At 37.0% G+C, this 20,605-nt stretch overlaps 2 protein-coding genes across 7 annotated transcripts in view; one reads left to right on the forward strand and one right to left on the reverse strand.

The window, feature by feature from the left end:
* LOC112050425 (probable E3 ubiquitin-protein ligase HERC2) overlaps nt 1-17,797 on the forward strand; it is a 71,578-nt gene extending 53,781 nt beyond the window's left edge. For 3 of the 6 annotated variants that reach the window (XM_052881152.1, XM_052881154.1, XM_052881153.1), the window contains exons 76-88: nt 15-138; nt 3,554-3,683; nt 4,013-4,119; nt 5,221-5,360; nt 5,870-6,019; nt 6,377-6,710; nt 7,304-7,498; nt 8,333-8,505; nt 8,951-9,081; nt 9,811-9,974; nt 10,889-11,043; nt 12,238-12,350; nt 12,978-17,797. In XM_052881152.1, coding sequence (XP_052737112.1) covers nt 15-138; nt 3,554-3,683; nt 4,013-4,119; nt 5,221-5,360; nt 5,870-6,019; nt 6,377-6,710; nt 7,304-7,498; nt 8,333-8,505; nt 8,951-9,081; nt 9,811-9,974; nt 10,889-11,043; nt 12,238-12,350; nt 12,978-13,155 — 2,094 coding nt within the window. In that variant the 3' untranslated portion in view covers nt 13,156-17,797. Of the gene's footprint in view, nt 1-14; nt 139-3,553; nt 3,684-4,012; nt 4,120-5,220; nt 5,361-5,869; nt 6,020-6,376; nt 6,711-7,303; nt 7,499-8,332; nt 8,506-8,950; nt 9,082-9,810; nt 9,975-10,888; nt 11,044-12,237; nt 12,351-12,977 lie in introns of those variants that run through there. The other 3 variants (XM_052881155.1, XM_052881156.1, XM_052881157.1) reach the window with 2 other exon arrangements.
* A 726-nt stretch (nt 17,798-18,523) lies between these two features.
* On the reverse strand, nt 18,524-19,487 carry LOC112050423 (ATP synthase membrane subunit K, mitochondrial). The gene is made up of 3 exons (XM_024088689.2): nt 19,339-19,487; nt 19,132-19,219; nt 18,524-18,695 (listed from the first exon to the last, which is right to left on the reverse strand). Exons 2-3 carry the CDS (start codon nt 19,216-19,218, stop codon nt 18,621-18,623), a joined length of 162 nt encoding a protein of 53 aa, XP_023944457.2. The 5' UTR covers nt 19,219; nt 19,339-19,487; the 3' UTR covers nt 18,524-18,620.
* Nucleotides 19,488-20,605: the final 1,118 nt, after the last annotated feature.

The raw sequence follows: 20,605 nt of genomic DNA on the forward strand, positions 1-20,605 counted from the left end.
TTTTGTGTATTTAGGTCGAAGCTCTGTCATCGTATCGAGTTATCGATGTGGCGTGCGGCTCAGGGGACGCGCAAACTCTGTGCATCACTGATGACGACAACGTTTGGTCGTGGGGCGACGGAGATTATGGGAAACTTGGTAAGTAGTAATACTAGCGACGGAGGAATTCTGTTTTTCACAAATCCCGCGAAAACCATGGATTTTTTCGGGATGAAAAGTTACCTATGTGTTAATCCAGAGTTAAAACCATTTTTATTCCAAATTTCAGCCAAATCGCTTCAGTAGCCGCAGCGTAAAAGAGGAAACAAACATACTTATGGTCGAAATTTTCTTAGAAGTCTTATCTCCAAAACAAACCCGTCTTGTCACTAAAATCACATATTTCACTTACGTTATACATAATTTCTAAAGAACAAAGTGTCTAAATCCTTTATTATACGCGTACAGTACGAATTACACCAAAAACTACACCGAATTTACGATTTATTCACATTTATTTTCTGAAAAACAAAATCACAACGAAATTAATTTGCACAGCTTAACTACGATTACGGCAATTTGACATTTCGTAACGCTAGATTGTCTATGAAAAGCAAGGATGGGTAAATTTACGTCGAGCGTTAACTTATCGATAAATGATAATGAATGATTCTTTAATAATTGATATGTTGTTAGTTTAAAGATGGAAAATTGATATTTTATAATCATTTTATTTTAAAAAATAGTTTTTTAATGAAAATGTTATACAATAAATATGCTCACGTTATTATATAGCGTAAAAGATATCTTACGAATAGTAGCATTATTCAAACACTGGTATGGATAACATTAAGTTGTAGCTGTAGAGTAATAATTATGAAGAAGGGTAAATGAGTTTTTTTTTCATGGAAACGCCGTGGTCTATAAGTATTTTCGTAATAATTAAATTTTTTCCTGACTATTTTACATATTTCAAAAATATACATGCAGGGCAGAGTCTATAGTTTTAGTTTATTCAAATACGGTTACCTATACTGGGTGTAAGGGGCATGCTAACGAAAACTTAATCCAGTGGTTCAGTACATGATTCTGAGTCTCTCAGCGTTGAAATTTTTTGTCGGTCTTTTCACGGTATTGAAATTTTTTTACAGTTTTTTTAAACTAATTACAGCTTAGAAGTACTTATTTCATCTATCTCAATACGATTTTTAATAAAAATCGTCAAATCAAGATTTTTAACAAAAACTAGCAATGTAAATTTAATTTGCAAAATGCGCGCGACCAGCTGTTTTCCAAGAGGTCAAATAGGCAGGTCACGACTAATAGGTATATATACAAAGTCACAAACAAACTGCGCGACGTTGTATTGCCGACCGCCGCCGGTGCCGAGGAAAATAATTGCTATCTCTCTCTAACCTAAGCCACGCGGCGCGGTTAATAGGTATTTTCAAAATATTGAAACTTTAGGTCCTTTCGCTAGACGCTACGCTATTTTTTCTTTAGTTCGTGTTCGGCGGTCTGTTGACAAACAAAACAAAATTCAAAAACTTTTGTTTATGTTTTATGTTATGTTAGTAGTGATTTTCTGTAACGAATACTCATACAATTGTGTCGTTTGTATTGTGTGTGTTTGTGTGTGTTGACTGAGAAGTCTTGAAATGTTTAGATCAAATCAATTCAGTACTCATGAATATCGTACCTACTTCGACGACAGAACGTCTCGTAAACGAGAAACAACCTGAAGTAAGTTAACTACCTGTACCTAGTTAAAAACTTGTAAAGTATAAAAAATAGGTATTAGATAGGTAAGTGTAGCCAGCCGATTTGCTGTCGATGCGTACGTACCTACTTGTACGTACGCAGTAGATTGCGGAGCGTTGTTATCGCATTATTCCTGTACATTGCGTGCTCAAAATTTTCAAAATCTGAATTTTCTTATTTCCGACGTAATTGGTATTTAAAATATCGTTGTGGAAACTAAATTTAACCTCTTCACGCAGTTTTCGGTATCATGTCCCTTACACCCAGTATGTACGTGGAATTTTCACACTTTTTTGAAGTATAAGCAAATCTTGGACGTTAGTACGTCCCCAAAAGATTAAAAAAAAGAGACGGCCGCGTGGCGCAGTGGGTAGTGACCCTGCTTTCTGCATCCACGGCTGTGGGTTCGATTCCCACAACTGGAAAATATTTGTGTGATGAGCATGAGTGTTTTCAAGTGTCTGTGTGTATATATACATTATATATTTATATGTAGTATATAATTGTATATTAATACTATAATATTAACTATCTTAGCACCCATAACACAAGCTACTCTGTATGCTTATTTTGGGGCTAGATAGTGATGTGTATTGTTTAAGTATATTTATAATAATAATAAAAAAAGATTACCCCATTTCTTAACCACGCGTACCCATAGGCATAAACCGTGCACCGTTCACCGTTTGTGACACGTGATATTTAATTTCTTAAAATGCACACAACCGAAAAACGTTAATATACGTTCCCTTTTAAGATAACGTAGTATAGTAACGAATATTTTAGTTTAGGTATTTCAGTTATAACGATACCTACTTGATATCGTTCCGTTGCCCGCCTTTAACTTCTCAACCCTACTGATTGTCTTTGATTCATAGTCGGCCATTATTGTTGTGTAAAAAAGTCATCTAAGAAAATTTCGACCATACACACTTTCACACTTACACACAAACTTTCGCCTTTATAATATTAGTGTGACTAGCAGACGTCAGCGATTTCGTCCGCGTGGGATTCAGTTTTTCACAAATCCCGCGGGAACCATAAATTTTTCCGGGATGAAAAATTGCCCATGTGTTAATCCAGAGTTAAATCTAATTTCAGCCAAATCGCTTCAGAAGTTACGGCGTTAAAGAGTAACAAACATCCATACTAACTTTCGCGTTCATAATATTAGTAGGATTATTTTTATTCAATGACCTTGACTGCGATCTCATCTAAAAGTGACAATGTAGTCTAATATAGAAGCGTTACTTGCAGAAGAGGTAGATTAATGTTTATTCTACCCATAATCGAATCCAGGACTGCGCTGTTCAGAAGCATAGCACTCCCAACTACACCAAAGAGGTGAAACGGTTGACCCATTATCTCGCCTGATGGTGAGTGTTGATTTGGCCTATGGTGGACCGCTCTGGTCGATAAGATGCCTATTCAATTTTTCTCTTAAAGATGCCAAGGTAGTAAGAATCAAGAAATACAGACTTCGGGAAAAAATTCTATACCCTAGCCATGCGTTTTAAAAAGAAAGAAGCAAAACACTTTCGAGCCTTTTTTACGAGTTCTAAGCAAAACCTTCCGAACCGCTGTTAGAGTCTCTTACAAATATATAGTCTAACTTGACGTTTCAATGTGTTTGTAAACAAAACTCACATGAAATAAAATATAGCCTATGTTCGGCTCCAATGACTAAAGTGTCGGTTCAATAGTTAAAACGTGAAAAGATAACAAACAGACAGACCGACAGATCTACTTTCGCATTTATAATATTAGTAGTTTGGATAGTATGGATTTATAACAATTTTTACTTTCTTAATAGGACGCGGTGGCTCAGAAGGCTGTAAGTTACCAATGAGGATCGATTGCTTGAAGGGATTGCGAGTGATAAAAGTGGAGTGTGGATCACAGTTCTCAGTCGCCTTATGCCAGTGCGGCAGTGTGTATACGTGGTAAGTAATAAGATAATGTATCTCAATATTTATTTTATTTTCACGTTTTAGGATTTTAGACATAAATGTCAATACATAAGTAATTATCAAATTCTACTAGACTAGGTAGACTGTAGATATAAAACGTGCCTGGTTAGCTACAAAAGGTTTATTTCCAGCCGTGGACATCCATCGGCTTATATGTGTGATAATGATCAAATTTAAAATAGTCCTTTTTCTTCATTTTGTCAAAGAAGTTCAGTAGCTTTCATTTTATAAAAAACGTAGTCCAGCGAAAACTTTCTTGCATGATTAGTCAATAGTTAATAAAATATTGTTTCACTGTGTAGGGGTAAAGGAGATTACCACAGACTGGGTCACGGTAGCTACGAGCACGTGCGACGACCGATGCGCGTTACGGGCATGCAAGGGAAGATGATAGTTTCCATCGCTACAGGTAAGGTCTTGTTTTGTCGCTAAATATTTTTTCTTAATAAAAAGAGGTATTTTTTTTGTAGTTTACTCCTTATAAACCGATTTTTCAGATATAGCCCCCGGTATGAAAAAATATGGGTAGTAAAATCCGATGAACAAATTACAGAGTTACGTTTTTGCGCGCAACCTATTCTGCGTACCTTTCGGCGTAGATATTGAGACGTACATACTGTATGCTGCGGGGCAACATACACTTATTTAGACAGTCGATCTGAAAGAGTAAACTCCATTCGTCGGAGCTGACACACACTTTTTTTGTTCGTTTGTTATTATTGAATTCAAAAATTATTCGACCGATTTGTAAAAAATATAGGCTATGTTATATCACCGTATTCCGACAGAAACGGGAACTACGTTAGTGAAACCGTTGACCTTCGGCTAGTTCGTGAATATTATACCTCCGATTCACTACTCGCGAAGTTGACGAATACAGAATACGTGTAGAAATAACTTCGCCTTCGCCTCGCACAAGTTCGCTCAACCGATCGTTGTTGGTTTTTGCTCACAGTCAAAAGACTCTAAGCTATCCGAGGTTTGAACACGATGAGACTCACTGCAGTAGCGCTATTCTGTAACAATGTTTTGTATAGCACGCAAGTACCAGTTTCGAATTTACCTATCTCTCTGTCTAACACGATATTATAGCAAGAGAAAGATAGAGGTGAATTCGAAAATATAAAACAACGTTACAGAATAGAGTAGCCATCCTGGACTTCGTCGAAACGTAGAAACGAGTTACTACTCGTTTCTACGTTTCGACGAAGTCCAGATATACTTTAATCTTGTACTCTACTGAGTACAAGATTAAAGTATATCTGAGGCTCTAGAAGTAGCCATCCTGACCTTCGTCGAAACGTCGAGAATAGTAGTAGAGTACGAGAGTAGAGTATATTTGAGGCTTAAGAAGTAGCCATCCTGACCTTCATCGAAACGTCGAAACGAGTAGTACAGTACGAGAAGTAAAGTATATTTGAGGCTTAAGAAGTAGCCATCCTGAACGTCATCGAAACGTCGAAACGAGTAATAGTATTTGAGGCTTTGAAGAAGTTGCAATGGTTTTTAGGCAGTCTCCATTGCGTGGCGTGCACCGACTCGGGCGAGGTGTACACGTGGGGCGACAACGACGAGGGCCAGCTGGGGGACGGCACCACGCTGGCGGCGCAGAGGCCTCGCCTGCTCATGGCTTTACAGGTGATTCTGAAAGTAAAGATCACTATTAGTTTGTTGCATGCTTTTTGTTTCCTTTTCCTCTACATATTATACCCCTCTATATCCCTTCGCCCATAAAGCGGTAAGCCTGAGTCTAGTAGGTCATTAAAGTAGGCTGTTAATGATGATTTATATTTCGATAAAGAGCGAGCCATACTTTGAGTCTGCTCTGATATTGCAACATACTTACACTGAAATAAAAAGGCGAGGGATGACTGCGTGTTGAGCCGCGCCATTTCCACTGAAATAAAAAAAAATGCATTGCGCATCTTAATGCACTATGTTCCGAGACCAACCCAGTTCACTTAGATACAGCCCAATTCAAACTATGACAATTTGAATTGGGCTGTGTACTGGGCTAGTCTATCCGCAGCTAAAAGTAACGCCTAAAAATAGAATGCTTTTTACACATTGACCACCAAATTTCTAGCTTCGAGGATGGCAGACGATGATGACAAGTGTATGTTTTACTCTTACAAATATTATATTACTGCTATTTGTAGGGTAAACGCGTGACACGCGTTGCGTGCGGCAGCGCGCACACTGTGGCGCTGTGTGTGGAGGCTCCCCGCGCCCCGCGACCGCCGCCTGCGCCGCCTCTTGAGTGCCACTTGCTGAGGGATATGTCACCGCAACTTATTTGCAACAGACTGGTAAGAGTAACCATCATTTCGGCCCTTAGACGGCCAGTAGGCCTTTTGTAGAACCTTTCGTATGCCAGGGTTTCGGTTCACCTATAACCAAGACTCATTTGATCTATCATACTAGTGGTAGATAGACTGATGACATCAAATGGTTCGTGGCTATATTTATATAGGTATAGCAGACACCAACATGGTCGAGCAAAACTGTTTGTCCTGTGCAGTGTCCCCATTAAGACCACAAAGTCTATGGCATCTTTGAACTACATTGCTACATAAGTTTTGCGAGCATAATATAGAATATTAATTTATCTTAAAAACGTTGCTTTTCTACTCTTCAAACATTCCTTGATACAAATTTTCTTATAGGTACTATTGCACCAATTCTCAGAATTGGTTTGTCCCAACCTACCACTCCTGGTATTAGATGAACCGTTGGATCAACTCAGAAGTTTGCTGTTCTATGGTGTGAAAGATGCTGCATTTAGAAAAGCAATAATGGCGACAATGGTGCGGGAACGTCAACACGGGCCGATAGTGGAACTATCCCGAGTAGCAGCCCGCAGAGCCCGCAGGGGTGGCAGCGGACTAGCCGGACCAGCCGGCATGCGCTCCGTGTTCGGCCAGATGGTGGCTCGACTACCCGCGCTCACCCAAGACGCCTTAGCGCTGCCACATCGAGTTTGGAAGGTTAAGTTTGTGGGTAAGTTATAACTATAGCCTTTTTAGCGTAAATTTATATGAAAGTCAATCCTATGAAAATAGGACACAATGTTTCTCATATTAGGATTTAAACATATTTATTCGTCTATACAAAATAGACAATGCTTGTTGACAAAGACTGAGAAATGCTTTTTTATTGTCTGTGTACGTCGGTACACTTTTATATAATTCGATAATAATTCCTTCCTACCAGACCATCACTACTTTCCAAAAGGCATACATATTATTTTATTTTTATTTAATGACAAGTTAGGCTTTGACTGTAATCTAACTTGATATTAAGTGATGATGCTGTCTAAGGTGGAAGCAAGCTTACTTAGAAGAGATACCAGATTATTCTTAACCATGCTTTTGACGATTTCTACGCGGTATCGCTTGGCGTAACCTAGCTGGTAGGATGGAAACGAGCTACGCTACGATTCACCTGCTACTGATGATGCTACCACCAGACCAGATATGTGCCAATTTAGAAGATATAAAACATAGACTGACCTTAGAACTGGGAAACCCACGACCTCTATTAAAAAATCACAACACGTCAAAGATGACCTTGAGATATTGTGATACTTGCAGGCGAGAGCGTGGACGACTGCGGCGGTGGGTACAGCGAGAGTATCGCCGAGATGTGTGAAGAGCTACAGAACGGCTCTCTGCCGCTGCTAATGGCCACGCCCAACGGACGCGGTGACGCGGGCGCCTCGCGGGACGCCTTCCTCCTCAACCCCACCGCCAACACTCCGCTGCACCTCAACTGTTTTAGATTTCTGGGTAAGTGAACTGTAAGACCTTATGAGGAATCACGAGCAACGTGATTCATCTTCCCGCATGTAGATTTTGTCTATTAATTTATTGTTGGACTGTCTAAAAGGTTTTTCTCTCGTTCGGGAGAAGTAATGTTTTCTGGATAAAAGTTACTCTGTGTTTACTCTACAATACAAGGCAAAAGTATTATATGTAAATTCTCGCGATTATTATCAGTTGAATAGGCTTGAATCTTTGTCATAATGCTCTAGGCAAAACGTATAACTGCGATACCTCGCCCGCGTGGTATAGCGCCTAGCACGTCAGAGGGAAGCGACAGAAGCAAAACGTCAACACCTACGCCTGTCAATGCAGATATGAAAACTCGCAATGAATTGTTTCCGCACTAATCCAAATCCAAGCTATTCAGTGTATAATACGAAAATATACTAAAATATTTATACCCACCGCTCTGCTGTCGAGATGCGGCAGATATTTTCGATTTGAATCCGAGGCACATCCGAGATATTCTCTCGGATGACGGAAATCGGATCTAGTGCGTAAGCTAGTATGTACAGATTCGTCGCAGCGTCGTCGAACCGGGAGATTTGCTGGACCGATAAAACTGTCAGAAGGGCTAGTGACTGTATAATTTATTAAAAATACCGAATCTGGCCTTTTTGCTGGAGCCGGGCAGATCCAAATTCAACTGAGGTGCGTACTTAACTGTCCGAATTTGAAGAATTTGGTGTAATGTTAACACCTCTGTCCTCAGTCCTGTGTGTGGTATCCAGCTAGTCTACCTGTCCAGGGCAGTGGGAACCCGGCCAAACTGTTCCTTAAATTTTTATTTATTACCAGGCGTGTTAATGGGCATCGCGATCAGGACCGGGTCTCCCCTGTCGCTGTCGCTAGCGGAAGGCGTGTGGCGGCAACTGGCCGGCCAGCCGCTGCGGCCGCAAGACCTGGCCGAAGTCGACAAAGACTTCCTACCTGCGCTTCTGTGTATACGCGATATGACGCCCAGTAATAAGGCGAGTATTTTTTAACTAAACCAACATTGTCGTTACTCAGCTGCCGCTATTTTAATGCAATTTTCCTAATATAGTATGTATATCTTCACCAACATCATTGACAACCCATGTTGTCATTGCTAATTGTTGAACACGAGTCACTTCTCAGAATAAAAGGGGTTAGGCTAATAGTCCAGCACTGGCCCATGCGGATTGGCAGACTTCACACGCCTAGAGAATTAAGAAAATTCTCAGGTATGCAGGTTTCCTCACGATGTTCCCTTTAAGACGTTCATAATACGTACTATCGTGAATCGCGGCAAACTTTCAAGAGTGAAAAAACGAACTGTCACTCTCACCATCCCACATGAAACATGTAATTATGAGTTATGTATATGTATAGACTGGCGTGAATGTAATCAACTAATATAGCAGTAATAAAGGCTTATTTTATGACTACTTTCAGGAATTACAAAACCTTGAATTGCCATTTTCAATACCGTCGGCGGCTGGACACGAAGTTCCCCTGTCAACGCGACACAAACGAGTAACGCCTGATAACAAGGACGAGTATGTGCAACTAGCGTTGCATTACAGGTAAACTAATTATATTTGTTTTAAACACAGTTTTATTATATCTGTTTAAAACCCACATTTTTATACAAAAAAATATAAAATTGATTATTTTCACACTAATGTAAGTGTGAACGTGTGTAAGTATGTTTGTTCCTCTTTTACGCTGCGGCTACAGAAGCGATTTGGCTGAAATTTGGAATGGAAATAGATTTTACTCTGGATTAACACATAGGCTAATTTTCATCCCGGAAAAGTCCATGGTTCCTGCGGAATTTGTGAAAAACTGAATTCCACGCGGACGTGAGCTAGTTAGGATATAAAGATATTATAAGTTCTTTATACCTTCTTTACGAGTACGTTTACGACATCCTTAAACCTACACCCATCGGTCACAAGTCCGGGGCTCTGCTCTGAGTTTTTCTCTCTATCACACGTCAGACCCGGCACCCGCACGCTGAATCCATTGAACACTAATATATTCGTCTCTTATTATCAAGGCAAAGACTCTGAACACCTCAGAATATTTTGTAGAAATATTATATTACAGCAGCCGGCAAGAGAGGCATTGATGGACGAACGTTTTAATGTGGGCTGAGGCGAAGCCGAGGCACACACACATATATGGATTTTCATACAACTATTGCCGGCCGCTGCTCGACCAGTACAGCAAGTTCGATTTATCACGAAGAAGGTTGTCAAAATAATGCTCAAATTTCCAAGCGTGTTTGAGAAAAATAATATTTTTCGTAGGCTCCACGAGTTCGACGAGCAAGTGCGCGCAGTGCGGGACGGGATGTCGCGCGTCGTTCCCGCGCCGCTACTAGCGCTTTTCAACGCGTCCGAGCTGGAGACTCTCGTATGCGGCTCGCCCGACATACCGGTGCACGCATTACGAGCTTCTGCTACATACAAAGGTACACTAAATCATTACCATCATCATCATCATCATCGTATCGTCCTCATCATCGTCGTCGTCGTCGTCGTAGTCTGACACACGGATATGACGTCGCTCGATCTCGTGTTGACTCGTTTCGACGCTAGGTGACGTGACTTGTTTCCTTAAAGAGTAGGGAGTTAGAGAGGGGTAGCGGTCGGGCGGGACCGACTAGTGCTATATGGCGCTCGCCGTACGGTCGGCTTCAGTATTCTCGTGGCGTACGATTTACACATTTATTTTTTTGGATTAACACATTTAAGTATTTAAGTACGAGCCGTCCTTATTTCTTGTTGTGTAATTCTTTATGGGTTACTTGCGATAGGCGAGGAGAATAACTTGAGCAGTGAAGGGATCCCTTAAACCTGCATCCGAAGTCCCAAGCCTCTGGGACTGCTCAAGGTATTCTCTGCCATTCTAGGGTCTTGTTTTGGTTACAGTTTGGTTTGGTAATTAAGTTGTCCTGACAAAGATTGTGAATCATATCCTTTGTTCGACATTGGTGTTCTTATTTTTGTAACCCACTTCTGTGTCTGCTAAAATTAGTATAAACTATGTTAACATATTTTTTTTATTTTTTTATTTTTTACAAGTTAACCCTTGACTACAATCTCACCTGATGGTAAGTGATGATGCAGTCTAAGATGGAAGCGGGCTAACTTGTTAGGAGGAGGATGAAAATCCACACCCCTTTCGGTTTCTACTCGGGTGGTAACTTGCCACGGCCGAAGCCCACCACCAGCCAGACCTGGACAAATTAAGAAAATCTCAATCTGCCCAGCCGGGGATCGAACCCAGGACCTCCGTCTTGTAAATCCACCGTGCATACCACTGCGTCACGGAGGCCGTCAAATCATAAGTGAAATGTATGAACATGAACAACGTCTGTTGAAGGCGTGGAACCGAACGCTCCGCTGGTGCAGTGGTTCTGGGAAGTGATGGAGGAGCTGTCGGGCAGCGAGCGCGCTCTGTTCCTGCGCTTCGTGTGGGGACGCACCAGGCTGCCGCGCGCGCCGCAGGACCCCAGGCAACGGGACTTTGTGTTACAGGTAAATAGGTCTCGAGGTCATTTAAGACGTTTAGGGTTATTATGTAACTCACATTTACACTAAACTTTAACCAAACAGAGTTTTTGACAAAGTTAATAACTAGTTTGTCGTTTACCCATACGTACGTTTACGTATCCTTTTAATGAAATCCAAAACATAGTAGCGTCACAAAATGGACGACAGCGTTTTTGATGTTTGGAAAAATTTAATAAATACACTTAATTTTTAAACTAAATTTTCTTTCGGACCCTCCCCCGGTTAGGTTCTTCCAACCCCCTTTCTGAGTTAAGGCCTTGCAGCCTGTGGGTTCTGTTGAAAGTGTTGAAATCAGCAGGGTATTATGTAACTCGGTGTACCATTCAAGTAATCAGTCACTACATCGTTTTTCATCGTTTTTCCGTTTTTGTGATGATTTAAAATACTTATTTCAACAAAATAAGCTTGACTGCGCTATTTTAAATTAAGTGATAATGTTTTTTTGTTTCTACGATGATCTACCGTTATTATTTCAACGAAATTATGTAAATACCCGTTTTTCGTTAAAATAACGTTACTATCTGTAAATGTTATTTTATGTAAAATGACGATAGTTGTTGTTGAAAACACAATGTTAGATGATTGCAAAAACAAAAATACTGACTGATTACTTGAAGGGTACACCGAGTTACATAATTACCCTGCTGACCACAACTCAGAAAGGGGGTTGGAAGAACCTAACCGAAGGAGGGTCCAGAAGAAAATTTAGTTTAAAAATTAAGTGTATTTAATAAATTTTTCCAAACATCAAAAACGCTGTCGTCCATTTTGTGACGCTACTATGTTTTTGATTTCATTAAAAGGATACGTAAACGTACGTATGGGTAAACGGCAAACTAGTTATTAACTTTGTCAACAACTCTGTTTGGTTAAGGTTCAGTGTAAATGTGACGTCATGAAACAATATTATTACCATACAGAAGTGGTGGTTATATTAATTAATTTAACAACACGAGATTACATTAATTAACATCATCTATTCATCAAAACAATTAAATTATTTAACAAAGTAAGAATCTACGATCGGCATTTTGAACAACACTGATTAGACTGACCATAGACTAAGTATAACATTCTATGCTCCTCTACTATTTATGGTTGGCTCTGAGTTCCTAGCACAAATATATCTAACATTATGTTATTTTTTTGTATTTGTAGGTTCTCGACAAGTACCAACCACCAGATCACTTTTTACCGGAGAGCTATACGTGTTTCTTCCTACTCAAGATGCCGCGGTATTCCTGCAAGAGCGTGCTGCGAGAAAAGTTGAGGTAAGAAGGTTTTTAGCTATAAAATAAAAAAAAATCTCCACTTAAAAGCCGATATTTGCAGAATAGATAAAGATATTTAAAATTAGGTGGCAACCTTATCAGACAATTGTCAGGCATATTTGCTATTGGCAGACCAGACCTGAGCTAATTTAGAAAATATGAAATCCTAAATGATTCCAACTGGTAATCGTACCTCTGTTGAGAACCACAGCACTACAAAGTGCGCCAGATAAATCATAATGGGCCCATGGATTACCTTAATGACTTTCTCTAAATATTTCATTGAAGGTTGCCTGCAGGAGATCGCTTTTAGCGCTAGACCGCCTTTGCATATTTTGCTTTTCTTTTGTGTTTTTTTTTATTCTTTACTGTAATCTCACCTGATGGTAAGTGATGATGAATCTAAGATGGAAGCGGGCTAATTTGTTAGGAGTACCTAGTATGTAAATCCACACCCCTTTCGACATCGTACCGGAACGCTAAATCGCTTGGTGGTACGTCTTTGTCGATAAGGTAACTAGCCACGGCCGAAGCCTCCCACCAGCCAAAAACAGTTTCCTTATGTTAGTGTACCTTAATTTTATGTGCAATAAAGATTTATTCTATTCTACTTTCATCTGTTACCAGATACGCCATACACTTCTGCAAAAGCATCGACACGGACGAGTACGCGCGCGTGGCGCTCAGCGCCGCCGAACGCGTGTCCTCAGAGGAGTCCGACTCGGAGGGCGACGGCGCGTCCATGCCCACGACCATCCCACCGCCTGTGCTCTACTCGCTCACGAGAGCGCCCACGTGGCTCTGAACTCTGTTCACGTAATTAAAAAAAAAACTGGTTAGCTCTGACTTCCGGCCTTTTAGTACCTAACTATTCATGTAAAGTGCTTTAATGCCAATGACATTTTACAAATAGACTCGTTATATACTAGCTCAGACCTCTTGTATCGCACTCAAATTGTTTGTCGTTTTTTGAGGGGGACAAGATAAACTCACACATCGAAAATATTTAACGCCAATAAATATACCCTGTGTCTTTACACTGCACACAACTATAAATTTAAATCGTAATACACACACGTGTAATTTTTACACAATGAAACATCGATTCTATAGATGCAGTATGTATAAACTCGTTAGATCGTGATCATATACTTTTGACAGAGGGGTAACGTCTAGCGAAGCAGGTCCTATGGTAATTGGTCTGAGTATACTTGAGTTTGGCTACTGAGAGAATAAATTGAAATCACCCTGCAAATTTAAAAAAAAAATTGGAGGGCATTCCCAAAACTATAGTGCATATATTGGAAAAACTCAGTTTGAAACTTGTAAATTTTTTTATATAGGCTTTCAGTAGCCAAACTAACTACAACTAAAAACAGAAAATATTGACATGTCTATGTAACAACGTATATGTAGGCATACGAGATTAAAGAGAAAGGAGATGATATTTGTGTATTTAATCGCGCCATTGAAATTAATAGACTGTAATGGCTGTCTTAATAATATACATACTATTGGTGAATGTCGAAATAATTTACGGAGTCAAATTCTAAATCTAATGAAAAATTTACTCAATTTCTTACTACATTGACAATTTTTTGTAAACAGTGCAAATACCATTTGATAAGTAACAGAAGGATCCTAAACGTAATTCTTCCATCCATTTTTACAAAGACTTACAATAAAATGTTTTCATAATTTGGACGCAAAATTATTATCATTTTTAAAGGTAAATTGGAAATCGTCTGTTAAAAAACCTCATTTATTGTTTTAGCAAACTATAGCTTGGCGAATTAGTTCGTAACACTCCTGATGGTCCGCGGGGGCTGGGAGGCGGGTAGCGATGACAGATAAACCCACAACTGATGAATCCCACTTCCAGCCTTCCCTCCCTGTCGCTCGCATATCATGGAAGTGTCTTCAGAGAACTTGTCAAGCTATAACAACAGACTTCTAAAAATTAGTTGTGGTGACAATGAAGGTTTTTTATATTTGTAATTGGGCTATTCACAAATGACATCGCCATGACCAGCCATGACATATTTTGACTAATGTAGTAAATTTCGATTACATTCCAACACTAAAATAACTTTAACATCTAACAGATTCCGCCTTTTGCAGGGATGCTATCTCTCTATACTTTTAGGCATAACAAATTTAGTTTAACCGAATAAAACCGCCTCGCTTTTTGTGGACAATATTTTTATAGTCTTCTATAGACATGAGTTATAACATCACAATCGCGAGGCGAGGCAGTGAAGGTGGCTTTAATGAGCTATGACCTTTAACCTAAATATACAAACCACACCTAGTATCGTGTAGTAAACTTAAGGAATGTTTAAAGTAACTACCACATGTAGATTATTAATTTTGAAACACCAATTACGATTTACATCCTTAGGTAGTCTTCTTTAGGTATTTGTATTATTACAATGATACCTAAGTTTAAATAAGTACTCGAAACGATATTTGTAATGTTAATATTAAAAACATTATAGAGCTAACGAAAATTCTAGCAACGCTTGTTTCCAAATAAGCATTCCATCCATACTGTAGTTACCGGAGCTCGAAGGATTTGCTACGAGTATAAACGATCTTATATAGTTTGTAATACGTGTTAAAGCAAAGATTTTATACTATAAGATATGTTACGGACCTACAAAATCACCGCAAACAGTAATCCGAATTTGATCTGATGTGAGCTATTCCACTAAGCGGACACATGCACAATTTTGTGTTTACTTAAATTATATATTTATGTTGTGAATAATATCAACTATCTTAGTACCCATAACACAAGATACTATGTTTGCTTACTTTGGGGCTAGATGTGTATTGTTTAAGTATATTTATTTATTACTCGCGGACGACCGTGACTTCGTCCGCATGGAATTCAGTTTTTCACAAATCCCGCGGGAATCATGGATTTTTCCGGGATGAAAAGTAATCTATGTGTTAATCCAGAGTAAAGTCTATTTCCATTTCAAATTTCAGCCAAATCGCTTCAGTAGCCGCAGCGTAAAAGGGATACAAACATACTTACACACTTGCACACTTTCACACTTACACACAAACTTTCGCCTTTATAATATTAGTGTGGTTATTTATTTATATATAGTTTTTACACTTTCTGAACACACAACTCGACATTGTAGATAATATTTATGTATTATCTACAATGTTGTTTACAATGCGATTAAATGAAATTAAGACAATTAGCCACTTTCATGCGCCTCAGTTTTGTCGCGTTAGTGACATATCTATAGTATAAAATATCTTTGTGTAAGTACACTGTAAATTAACAATAAACGAAAATACAAATACGACGGCTGAACACGCATGAATTCCAACGCTGGATAACCTAATCTCACTAAGCTTAATGTTTAATTGTATCTACTATCTAATTAATTATATTAATAAAATGAATCTATTTTAATAAACCTGTTAAAAAAAATGTATAATTTTTGGAACAACCTACATTTTTGTCAAACAAGTTTGTGCGATTCCTTCTGCCAGTTAATTTAAAGTTTTTGATATAATTAGTGTTTTTATCTATGTGAATATTTGCAGCACTCATAAGTTACAAAATATTATGGATCAAGGTTTTTCTATAGGTTTTAAAAATATTCGTAACGATTGACGTTAAATAATTATAAGACGACTGATAAAGTACAGCAAAATGTAGGTAAACTAACGAATAAATAAGCTGTGTGATTGTTGGCTTTTAGATAGGAAGGGAATGAGAAGGTGCATTTTATATAGAGAAAGCAATTAATGCTAGTCAGAATTTTTATGTAAAGGGCTTGATATTATATTTAATACTTATTTTTATTGTCTTAGCCAGTATTACGTGTATTGAATATATAACTTTCTACAAAAAAGCACCGCATGATATTTTTGACTTAATATAATGCTTCTCTACTTTTTTCGTAATTGCTACTAATGGATATTTTATTAATCATAGCTTTGTTGTATACAGGGTGCTCGGGAGCATTTTCCATAACTCTGTGGATATATTCTTTACCGAAAATTAATTAAAAATGTTCAAGGAACATGTGCTCTAAAATTAATATTTTCGGGGTAAATAATATTTCTTTTGTGAATTGATCTTAAAATGTGTCCCATAACCGCATCTTTATAATATTACGTAGCTCAGTTTTACGTATTTTTAAATGTAAGGATAGATAAAGGCTTGTGTTACTTGGATAGTCGGAATTATTTGAATTATTTTGTATGAAAACATAAAAAGTTTTTATTATTTAGTTAAAAAAATATTAATTATGCAGTTCAGCCTATAAGTGGACAACTGTCAACACCTTGAAGTTATGGGGAATACTCCCGAGCATCCTGTATATTATTGTCCTTATAGCTTTATACTGTATTATAATCAACATTGATTTTTTTTAGTTTCCCTATTTATTAGAGAATTGTTCGTAGGTATCTTGTGTTTAAATTAGCAAGTCTTGTATAATGATAGTTTCAAGACAATTCACAATAACATATTTTCTAAATATAAAACACTATTTAATTGTGGAACTCTCCCTAGATAGACACCTAACATAGTTTACGTAGTTTTGGTGCTAGTGCTTCGAATATGTTGATGATTTTTTTACAAAAATTTTTGAAAGCACAAATACATGTTAAAGTAAGACACATGTATAGTATAGGCTCGACATCCATTGTAATATTCCATTTGGCTCTGAAATTCTTCATCTATGTACCTCTATAACATTAAACAAATATTATTTGAATTATTTTGAAATTGTATCCAAATATTTTTTCACCAAAGAATAAAAGACAGAATTAAATAGTTGAACAATGCTCTGCTCTGAAGTTTTATTAGCAAAATTGTTCTATATTTTTATCATTAAGTGAATTGTTTTGGGTTACAAAATAGGAACCATCAAAGTGGAATAGATATTATTAAAAAAACAGTAAACTAAGTTAATATGAAAAATGTGCAGTATTAAATGTTATGTTATTATGCATATACAAATTAATTTGGTGACATTATATTTAAAAATATTTTATTATCTCCAAAATATTAAATCAGATCAAAAGTCTTCATAATATGAATTACTAAATTCATAAATATGCAATATGTATCGTAAACGAGAATGCCCAACATCTGTAGTGAAAATAATCCATCTTTACTTAATGAGTCTTGATGAATTCTTATTTATTAGTCAAGTTTATTTTTAATTATAAATATCTGAAATAATGAAATCCACAATGGACTTACTTGGATTACTTTTATACTTAAGAAGAAATAGAATGAGCTCTTGAACATTATTTTACTAACAAGGATAAATATATAGACATTCTTCCTTTACATAACTACTTTCACCAATTGCAGATCTGTAAATAATATTTTATTATTTTAAAATTGTATTGCTGTATTATGATTGTCTACACCTATATTTCTAATTAAATCAATATTTATTAAATGAATGCCTTTCATTTCTAGCTATCACTTGTGAAATCATTATATTCATACATCCTAATTCTTTTTATTATTTATTGTATTATGTGCATCTCATTTAAAAACACTGAATTAAATTTAATCAACATGTTTTCTGTTTATGATTATTTTATTATTTGTTATCTATCTCTTATCTTGGTGTATTATATAAACATCCATTGCTAATAGCAGAGCAAACTTGAGAGTAATTTTTGTGTTGGGAAACAAGGATTTTTTTAATAGTTATAGGATGTGTGTTTGTTTGGTTAAACATACTAATCTCAGAAACTACTGGTCAGATTTGAAAAAATCTTTCAGTGTTAGACAGCCCATTTATCGATGAAGGCTATACATTACCACCGTATTCCTACGGGAAAGGGAACCACGCAGGTGAAACGCGCGGCGTCCGCTAAAGTACTGTAATCATATACCTAAACTATTTCCTTGAGAGTGAACAAGGTCAAAAGATTACAAAGTTAATGACAAAATGGGAGAAAATGTCAACATGCAAGTAATTTTTAACTAATTTATATAAATAACTAAATTCTCTAATCTAAAACTAATTTCATTGCTAGATCTGGGTTATAGACTATAATAATATGCAGATTATTTTATGTTCCCCATACTATGTGACACAATTACCCATAATAAAATAAATACTATATCACTAATCTATACAAGAACCTACTTTAGAAAAACAAAAAAACAGTACTTCACATGATTATTTATTCACACTAAAGAATTAAACATTGTTCTTAAGAAATTCACTTAAATAAAAATAAAGAAGTATCTATCACATATTATTTGTTTTATTTTTTTGCTTTAGGTTTTAATGTGAAGTATAATGCAATTACACCAAACACTGCATAGGTTGCCTTTGCTACCTGAAAAAAAGAATAAAGTTACTGAAAATTTTTATTTAATACTAGAGTATGAATTTTATTCCTGAAGATCTTTTAAACTTGAATTATTCTTTATAAATTGCAGGGGTTTATGGATACAAAATGTCACAAGCAAAAATGTTTTAAATAAAACCAGTCCACTGCTATTTTGCAGCAGGTGCTTAATGCTTACCTAGATTAAACTAATCTAGGTAAGCATTAAGCACCTGCTTTTTATAAGAAAACTGAAGGTTCGTTCGGTTCTGGCCTGGTCGCAAATTGTATTCATAAAGGGACATCTACTAACTATAAAATACCACCCTGCCAAATTTCATCTTCGTATGTCAAGCTATAAATTGCGCATTAACTAAAAAGATTTACAGTAGGCAGTGACACACAACTAGAGTATAATAAGTAGCTTATATATAGGATTACTTACATTAGCTCTGCCTCTGTTCGTTGTACTGTTAAAGTATTTGGAGAGTCCTTTTAGTTGGGACTCGTCAACACTATCTGCTCCAGACATTCTAAAAATTTTAACAATAAATTATTCAACAAAACTTATCGCGAATTAGTTCTCAAATTCTATTCCTTTTAGAAATAAATTTGAATTTAAAGTTAATAAACATTAGAAATAAGAAAATACCTGCTATTGAAATTATGTAATTACAACCTCCAAGAAACAAGAAAAACCACAGAAAAATTAAAAACTCGAATCTTTGACTTTGAATGTGAGTGACATTGACACTTGACAGATGAAATTACGTTCCATTATATCAAAACAAAAACGATTGGCTCTTTTATTGAGAGATAATAATAACCATAAAATAGAATATTACACACAGATTATCTGTGTGTAATAGAATATTAATTTAATATACATTTTTGATTAGTGAGTTTTCTTGACCGTCGTCGGTTTTTTCCCGCTCTTGAATAGTTTGTAGTAAACGTAATATATGGCTACACTTCCTAGAGTTGCTTTTGAAACCTGGAAGAGTATTGATTAGTTTAAACTTAGACTATTATGGGTTTAAAGAATCAAAAATAATAAGAAATCTGTAATCAAAATGCAAAATATGCAGAGTGTAGACCCCCATAAGTTGAACCAAAATGTCAGTTTAAGGTTTAAAATGGTAGAGACATCCTCCGTGGCGCAGTGGTATGCGCGGGGGATTTACAAGGCGGAGATCCTGGGTTCGATTCCCGGCTGGGCCGATTGAGGTTTTCTTAATTGGTCCAGGTCTAGCTGGTGAGAGGCTTCAGCCGTGGCTGGTTATAACCCTACTGGCAAATACGTACCGCCAAGCTATTTAGCGTTCCGGTACGATGCCTTGTAGAAACCGAAAAGGGTGTGGATTTTCATCCTCCTCCTCACAAGTTAGCTCGCTTTCATCTTAGATTGCATCATCACTTACCATCAGGTGAGATTGTAGTCAAGTCAAGGGCTAACTTGTAAAGAATAAACTCACTTTAATCATAATCATGGGCTAAAGATCTTTTATGACGGCTTGCTCGATGACCTTAGGCATACCTTGTAAGAGAGGAAATGGGATAACAATGATACAGAGAATAATTTTAATATTTTAGTTGTACTAGGTATTCAACAATTCATTACTAAGGGCTTCAACAATTCTATAGTCTACTGGCGAGTGGCGGCAAATTTGTAAATCCGCCACTGGTCAAGCGTATCAAAACCTTAGACCATTTATTAATGGTCTAAGATCAAAACGTATAAAATTGTAATTGAATTTACGGAAGATTATGTAGGTACCTAAAAAAATTCAAGAAATATCAGCATACATTGCAAACAGTAATTAAAATAAAATGATATTGGCATTGATGGTGATTTCAATAGAAAATTCAACACATTTGTACCCCCCTCAGTGCTGCCCTTAGCGGATTTTTTAATACCG

Source organism: Bicyclus anynana, chromosome 4 (genome assembly GCF_947172395.1).
Source record: "Bicyclus anynana chromosome 4, ilBicAnyn1.1, whole genome shotgun sequence".
NCBI classification, from domain to species: Eukaryota; Metazoa; Arthropoda; class Insecta; order Lepidoptera; family Nymphalidae; genus Bicyclus; species Bicyclus anynana.

Coding starts and splice junctions, on each gene's coding strand:
- LOC112050423 (XM_024088689.2), bottom strand. CDS start 19,218: ATGTCTGGAGCAGATAGTGTTGACGAGTCCCAACTAAAAGGACTCTCC. Junction 18,696..19,131: donor CGAACAGAGGCAGAGCTAAT/GTAAGTAATCCT, acceptor TCTTTTTTTCAG/GTAGCAAAGGCAACCTATGC.